The 8,383-nt window shown below is 55.6% G+C and overlaps 1 protein-coding gene across 1 annotated transcript in view; it reads right to left on the reverse strand.

Moving 5' to 3' along the window:
* The window catches only part of LOC104122404 (probable G-protein coupled receptor 83), a 6,576-nt gene extending 1,428 nt beyond the window's left edge, over positions 1-5,148 (reverse strand). The window contains exons 1-3 of the mRNA XM_009634523.1: positions 4,765-5,148; positions 3,849-3,974; positions 2,380-2,513 (exon numbers count right to left, since the gene is read on the reverse strand). Coding sequence (XP_009632818.1) covers positions 2,380-2,513; positions 3,849-3,974; positions 4,765-5,148 — 644 coding nt within the window. The remainder of the gene's footprint in view (positions 1-2,379; positions 2,514-3,848; positions 3,975-4,764) is intronic.
* Between the last annotated feature and the right edge of the window lie 3,235 nt (positions 5,149-8,383).

The following is an 8,383-nucleotide window of genomic DNA, read 5'->3' on the forward strand; positions in this document are numbered from 1 at the left end:
GACGGGGGACAGTGGGGTGGTCACCCCTCCCTGCCCCCGGGAATCGGCCTTGAGCTCAGGACGGCGTCAGGGCTGCAGCCGTCGGCACCAGAGCGGAGCCAAGGGCTGGCGAGGGCGATGCCTCAGTGCTGGTGGAGCCCGAAAAGGCATTTGAACAGAGCGGGCAGCAGAGCGAGCCCGCAGGTAACCAAAAACCCAGGTGCTGCCCTCCCTGCCCCCTGCGCTCTCACCACCTACAGGGGGGGCACAGGGCTGGGGAGAAGACGCACGATTATTTCAGGGAAGAGGCTGTTAGGAGCAAACCCAGACAGGACGCTGCATTTTGGTAAATTCTGGTATGACTGTGGACTTGGCCGCGCTCCTGCGCACTGCAGCCGGGAGGGTCAGTGCTGGCGGGGCCGCATCCTCCTGTCCCCGGAGCCCCGGCAGCTCCATGGTGGGACCGCGTCCTCCTGTCCCCGGAGCCCCGGCAGCTCCATGGTGGGACCGCGTCCTCCTGTCCCTGGAGCCCCAGCAGCTCCATGGTGGGACCGCGTCCTCCTACCCCCAGAGCCCCGGCAGCTCCACTGCTCAGGAGCTCCTGGCCCTGCAGGAGCTATTACGAGCAATATTACAACTGTGATTTTTATTCAATGGAAGGCAGGGCTGAGAATAGCACGCCCTGGAAGTCCTTATATCGCCAAGCTGCCCGTGCCGAGGCCCGGCTCGGTTTCCTCCGGCCGTGGTAAGGGATGAGCGGAGACAGGTGCCCTGAAACAGATAGCGGCGTTCGTTCATTCATGAGCAATTTGTTCAGTAACGCCCCGAAGGCAGCTGCGGCGCCACGCGGGTACGGGAGTAACCCGGCACTTTGTTTACGCAGCCAAAGCAGTTGAAGCTATTACATCCCCCACAGAGGCATCCCTCGGCGAAATCAGCCGCAAGCACAAGTGAGGAAGAGCTGCGAAGCCCCAGACCATGCTCCCGTTGTGTGTGCCCTCCTGTACATGGAGAGCAATGAAAGGCCACGGGCTCTCCCCGCCGTGCCGGTGGAGGGAGGGAGGCTGTGCCGCTCGTCCTCCTCGCTGAAGCCCAGTATCTACAGAAGGAATCCTTCTCCTGCTCCCCGTCACTGCCTCCCTTGCCGCTCCCCAGGATGCTGCACTCAGGCTGAAAACGTCGCTCACTGTAAGATTATCCCCTTGGCCTCCAGCCCAGCATTCCCGCGGAACACGGGCACCAGCAGCCTGACACACCACCAGGAAAGCCACCCTTTTGTGGAGCATTACGGACCGCTTGCTGGCCAGGAGGAGCGAGAGCACCGCCACAGGCCGGTGGGGACAAAAGATCGTGAGGGCAAACCAGCCCCAAACTTCTGGTTCTTTGTTTCTACCTGGCAGAGAGGGTGGCTTCCCAGCAACGAATGCCATCGCTGGACCAGCTGGAAGGGAGGGGGAAGATAAGCTTTGGGGCTTTTTTCTTTCTTTCTTTCTTTCTTTTCTTCTTTTCCCCACTCGATCAGAACCTTCCCTTTCTTCTCACACTTGGGAAGCCCCCACGTAGACATGAAATTCCACTTCATCTCCTCTTAACAGCTTTTGTTGCTGTGTTCATCCAAGCCAAGAGCCCCCTACCCTGCTGGGCGAGGCAAAGCAGCGCAGCGAGGCGGCTCCGTTTCCCTGCCGAAGCACTGTTCCTCCCACCAGCCCTTCACGGCAGAGGAAGAGGTGGAGGAATCTCTTTTGCTTTTCTTGCTTATGTAATGTTGGGCAGAGGACCCTCAAGCTTTGAGGAAGGCTGGTCCTGTTCCACAAATCCAGACGGGTGAAATGCAAGGAAGCTAAAATGCGTGAATCAGCGTATGAGGTCTTGGAGACCTGGGGTTTGTGGCCAGGCTGGCTCACAAAGGTGGTCCCCTCCGCCTTGGGCTTTCTGTAGAGCCTTGCTAATCTCAGTACCAGATGCTTACACCATGAGTTTTATTTTCTTTCTTTCTCAAACTGCGGCCTCAGCTCTCTTTCCTCCTTGCCCGAGCAAGTCGGCTAGACACGGCCATCTTCGGTCTAAGGAGCTGAAGAGGAGGGAAGAGGAAAGGCCTGGGGGAGAAAAAGGCCTTCTCGGGACAAAGCGCCTCCTGGCAGTGTCACGACATGGGAGAAGGTCCGTCTCATCGACCTGGGTCCCGAGGACGCACATGCCCTGCAGCGAGCCCGGCGGCTTGTCCAGCAGGCCCAGCCTCTGCTGTGAGGGGTGAGACTTCATCTGCACACAAACTCCCACCCGTCCACGATGTCCTCCCCCAAGCCCGGGAGCCCCTCCGGCAGCTCCCACCGCCGAGAGCCACTGCCAGAGAGGGCCGTCGGACCGCGTCCCGCTCGCCTGGAAGGGGAAACAGCTCACCTGTAGTTATACTGGAAAAGCTTCTGGTAGATGGCATGGGGCAGGGAGAAACAGGTTGCCATCAGCCAGATCACCGAGATGCTCAGTGCTCCCTTCGTCAGCGACATCCTCTGCTTCAGCGGGTTCAGGATGACCTGCAACAGAGACTCCACCGTGACGCGCATCGCATGGGAAAGCAAAAAGTCCCTTCACCAAGGCACACAGCGGAGGCACTTTTTGACATGATCTAATGCTGTCAAGAAAATGACAGCCGTGATTAGGAAAATGTCCCGCTTATTAGGGCGACCTGGAAAATGGGAAGCCTTGAACTTCTCAATCTGCTCAGAAGTGATTTTAAATAAACTTTTTTCCTCTATTTTGTTCCGTTAGGACAATTTTCCTCAGATTGCGGGTTACATTGGGTAGGGAAAAAAGACATCTGCACAAGAGTCTTCACTTGTGGGCATGTCTGTTTGCCCTACACAAATTATGTAAGGAAACGTCTCCTGTTCTAGCTGAGCCTATGGGGCTGAGCCCCTCTCCCTTCCTTTGAGGTATTAATGCACGTATTATGAATTTTTCTTTGTTAGATGAAAAGGCAAAGAGCTTATAAACCCCGAGAGTCTGGAGGATGCTCTTTGAATGGTAGCAGAGGGAAGGAGAGTGATTGCTGGAGCTAAGCTGTGCCGGGGCTGCCCTCTCCTTCCCGTACCGGCGCGTTCATCACCGCTGACACAGCCCGGCTGCGGGCGGGCGGCGGGCACAGTCCCCTCACAGCTCTGAAAGCGTCCGCCCAGGATCCCCAACAGACACTTCCCACTCTGCCGCTCCCCTTTACACCGGCCCAGCATTAGTCCCGTAGCAATACCACGGGACTTCAGTCCCAGACTTTCTTCTTGCTCCAACTGTGCTGCAACTTGATGATGCAGCAAATGCCCAACAGGAAAGAAGAGCAGAAGAACAGGCAGGCAGCTAAACCAGAGTTTAAGCGCAGGATGCTACAGACCACTGCTCTGTGGGGTTTGGGTGGCAAACTGAAAATCTTGGAGAAGTTCCCCGTAGAGCTGAAGTAACACTTTGCACTCAGCGTTGGCTCTGCTGCCTTTCAAGGCCCCCCCAGGTGAAACAAAGCCTCTTGAGTCGACCTGCCCCGCTGTACCGGGGGGCTAGGCTGGACCCGGCTCTTTCCACACTACCTGGAAAAGGCGCCCTCCCCCTTTTCCACTTGAAAGCCTGGGAGCGTCCTGTGAAACTTGTGATGCCGCGTTCTGTTTTTCCCCTCCTGCCCCGTACCTGGGAGCCTACAGAAGCCCACCGAGCCTTCCCACCCTTGAGACACGAAGGGCATCTTTGAATCTAGCTCCAGAGCCTTCTCACTGGATATGGTTTTAATTCCCAAGATTCAGACACCTTGAACCCATGGCCTGGCCCAGACTGGCAGGGGCTTGGGAAGAGCCTCGCAAGGGAGCGGCAGACAGATGGTGTTTTACCTGGTGCCGGTCCAGGGCGATGGCCGTCAGGGTCAGCGTGGAGACGTGGAGGGAGCAGTACTGCACAAAGCGGCTGATGTGGCACATGGCCTTTCCAAAGACCCATGTGCTGTTCACAAATCGGACCTGAGGGGAAAACAACAGGTCATTGGCCAGCAAATGTACCGAAAACAAATCCACGGGGAAGCCCTTTGGATTGCACCTGAGCTGGCACATGGCTTTCGGCTGGCTCCACCTAAAACCCAAAGAAAGATTAGCTGCGTTGGATTTTGAAACACCTTTACATCAGGGTTTATAAGATCAAAACCCTACAGGTTAAATTAGCGGTGCTGTCGCAGCCCTCCTGGCCTATTCAAATAAATACCCTTTGCGAACAGCGGTCACCACTTTTTCATTGTACTAACAACTATATTTGGAAAAAGTGGACCAAGTTTTGGTCACACAACCCTCCTCCCCTTCAGGCCTGGAGAGCTTCCGCTGAAGGCTTTACCCAACCGGCAGCCCTGAGAAGTTTGACTACTTTCTTCCAGTCGCCGAGTATGACTGGCATTCAAGTCGCTTTGACCACGAAGTTTTAAGCGTGACTCTCTAGGGCTCTCCCACGTGTACACTGAGAGCACATGTCCACCCGGGCACTTATTCTGCATTCCCCAAGAAGCTCTCACTGTGGCTTGGTGGCACACTTGGAGAGACCTTAGAGGCTTTTAGGAGATGCAGAGCCCAACGGAGCAAAGGCAGCCCACTGGTTGCCGAACAGCGTTTCACTTGCCTGGCAGAGCTGTCTATTAGCCTTGACTGGGTTGGGTTCACGCATCAGTCCTGGAAGAGCATGCACAGAGAGGGTGTGACCACTGGGCAGAGCTTTACTGTGAGGGTCTTCCCTCCTGCCTGAAGGGACAGCACAGCGACCACTTACCAGGGTAAAAGGTGTGTTGAGCAGCGTGATCATAATGTCAGACACTGCCAGGTTGACGATGAAGAGGCTGGTGGCTGAGTGCATCCTCTTGTTCTTCAGCACCACGTGGCATACCAGCGTGTTCCCAAAGAGAGACATGATGATAATGACCGAGTATGCCACAATTAGGAGAGCTTTCACTGTTGGTTTCTGGGATTCTGGCTCGTATTTAGCCAGCTCGGCAAACTTCTCCCACTCAACAATGCGGCTGTCTGTCCAGTTGAAGGCGGTCCTGTTGGCTGCTTGGTAGATTGACATGAGTTTGGCCAAGGAAGAGTAATGGTCAAACTCCTCAAGAAACCCCACCATCCGTGACCTGTATGACTGAAGCAGCAAGCGGGGCATGGTGGGTTAACCTGAGTCTTCACTCAGCTCGAGGCTGCTGGGACCACAGCTCCAGCTGACACAGCAAGCGAGCCATCAGCTTCAACTGCTCAGTTCTCTAGGAAGCTGGTGAAGATGCAGCTGCCGTTACAAACACCACCTTAAAATGGAAGGCTGGAGGGAGCTTCCAAGGCGCGATGGGTTCCCCGGGGGCAGAGGTAGCACGGGAGAGCAGCTCCAGCAGGCACCTTGGAAAGGGGCTGGTTTGGGACCGCACGCTCCCAACCCCTTCATATGTCAAGAAGAGCAATAGCTCCACAGGCGGGCTGGAAAGAAGAACTTGTTATTACACGCAGGAGAACCTCAGACCTCAGGTGGGGTTTGAAGTTGTTTTAATCCCACGTCAGCTTTTCCTTCTTTGTTCTCACCCGAGTCCATTTCCCCTCCGAGTTCCACAGAAGGCTGCGCTGTTGGTGCTTTCATCCTCTACTTCAAAACACACGGTTCTTTTCTGCTGAAACGCAAAGGCAGAGCTATTTAGGGGGCCATTCTTAAGAGCAGAGGTAGCTTTTGTCTGCATCTACCCCCAACAATTACCCTAAAGCGATTCAGAACCTGGAAATCCCATCAGAAGTTGACTTTAGTCTGTCTCATATTCCCTCCTCCAAACAACTGAATTCTTCTTCCAGTGTTTCAGTTTCAGCCAGAAAATCTTCCCTGCAAAAGGTGAGGCTTGGCCGTAGAGGCACGCAGCTCACGGAGGAGCACTTGCACCGCATGCAAGCAAACCAACACACAGCGCCAGACACACAAGAAAATTCCCTAGAGACAAAAATACCTCCTGCTTCCTCACCTTTACTGGTATCCGCTTCTGGGTGTTTCTGGTGATTTTAGGTTGCATTGATCTGCGGGTGCTAGGTGGAACCCATTAACTCTGCATACCGGAATTTACAGATGTGCTACAACAGGGGAGGAGAAAGCCATCTGGCAGCCCGGCCGGCTTCTCCCAGAGGCGGCTGGTTTGTTTGGTACACGCCGTTCCCATCAAGCCCCGCGTCTGTGTGCGGAAATCGATGGACCTCACGCGGTGCGAGGGATTAATAAGCAGAGCTTTCCGAGTGCTAAAAGGCTCCGGTACCTCCCCACACAGCGGCCACCCAGGGCAGCCCGCTCGCCGCGCGGCAGGCAGCGGCCTGAAGCAGACACCCCAAGCCTCTCTGTCGCGGTGGTGGCCTCAGCCACAAATGCCACCGGGCAAGAGTCGGAGATCGACTGCTTTCTGTCGGACACCAGGGGCAGGGGACTGAGGGGGGGTGTGTTTGTACCCGTGCTTTCCCTGCTTTGGCCTGTCTGCTCCCTCTGGGGAGCGCCAGGGACACTGGAGAACCTACGAGACGATGCCTCTCAAAAGCAAGTGGGTGTTAAAGCAACGTGGTGGGGTGGAAGGAGGGAGGAATCATCCAGGAGACAGAGGGAAGAGCAGATCTTGAAAGGAGGCTGTGGCTGTTTGTTGGAGCACAGCAGCGTAAGGCAGCAGGCGACTCAGCGCCTTGTTCTCCCAGTGCTGATGGTACTGGAAGCATCAGGGCCAGCCCTAGCCCAGGCGCCAGCCCGACTCTCTCGCAAGACATGAACCTGGGCAGCTGCCACGAAACTGGGAGCAGGGGTGAAACCAGGGAGAGGGATCATTCACCTTGTTTGAAGAAGGCGGTTGGCACATGGGACTCGTTGCAGTGAAACATCGCCAGGACTGGGAGCTTGGCATGAGTCGGAAAGCACCTAATGCTTACACGGGTAACGCGAGAATCCAGAACTGATCCCTCTGGGCTGCCGGGTGGGAGAGCAGGCGGGCACCCAGGGCCTCGAGAGACCTGCGAGGTTTGTCCCGCGCCTGGGCACGGCGTGCAGGACTCCACACCTCTTTGCCGTGGCATATGCCAAGGACGTCGTTCTTTAGGGCGCACGGCAGTGAGAGGGAGCTGTGCTGAGCCGTATGGGTGATGCAGCAGGCGTGTGACAAAGAAATACGATTTTAGTCAGCTCCAGCTGAACCATTTTGATCTTTGGGTAAGCACAGCTGGGATGTTCATGCTACACTGAAATGCCACCACTGAGCTCAAGAGGATGCTGCGGTGTGGCAGATGAAACCGCCAATTGCCTTCCCTGCACCAGTTTACACCGGACTCTCATGTGGGAACTTGCCTTTGCTGCCATGGGATGAGGCTGAGAAACTGCTGTAATGCACGGGTCAGATCAGATCTGCAGTCCGTATGCTTCACACGGGTGGACAGCAAGAAGAAACCTCATGCAGATTACTTAATCTAAAAAAGCCAAAGAGGTTTCCTGAAGCACCCATGTGTTTGAGGCCCATTTCTCAAGGGCTGCCTGTACGACCTGCGCTCCTGAGCAGCTCGCAGTGATTGGGGTGCTGTGGCCTTAGACGTGGATGATGAACAGGGACATCTCTTCCTCCTTGCTACCGTTTCTCTTGTGCCTATGTCCAGGTCCCTGTACAATCAAATCAAACAGCTGATCCATCTGAAAATTAAATGAAGAATGTTGTCAGCTGGGTCGTTTTCCTGACCCAACCCATGGCACGGCTGAACCTTGTCCTTTCCAGGGAAGGCTCTAGGAACAAATCACAGAATACCTCGAGGGGGAAGGGGCCCATAAGGATCATCAAGTCCAGCTCCCTGCTCCTTGCAGGACTGCCTAACGCTAAACCGCCTGGCTAAGAGCGTTGTCCAGAGGCTCCTTGGGCTCCGACAGTCAGGACCGCTTCCCTGGGGAGCCCAGGGAGAATGGAAGAGCTTAAGGAGCTGTAACCTGACTTTCTAACACGGAATGTGTCCTCGGATCTTTCTGCATCCAGCAGGTACAGAACATCACTTCCAAACCTCACTTGCAGTAACCGTCGAAGCTCTCGGCATTGCCTGCTGCCCTGGACACGACCGCAGCTGCAGCGGAGAGGACTCGCGGCGCTGCTGGGAACGGCTGTGTTCAAACGCAGGTTGTCCTGATGAGTTGAAATGCTGTGGTTTCAGGCAATAAGTTTAGCTTTCAGCTTTTACAACTCGATGTAACCTGAAGGACCAGAGAGGAAGAGCCTGCCGCGGTACAACTTTTCCCAGCTCTCGCCCGCGGTTCCCACGGGGCGGCTGAGCCCCCCTAGCTGCTTCGGCAAGAATTTCTCCTTCCTGATGCAGAAACGGCAACCTTCCGCTCCCAGGAATTTACGGGCACCTTTCCAGCGCGG

This window comes from Egretta garzetta, unplaced genomic scaffold (assembly GCF_000687185.1).
Source record: "Egretta garzetta isolate BGI_Z169 unplaced genomic scaffold, ASM68718v1 scaffold512, whole genome shotgun sequence".
In the NCBI taxonomy this organism is placed as follows: Eukaryota; Metazoa; Chordata; class Aves; order Pelecaniformes; family Ardeidae; genus Egretta; species Egretta garzetta.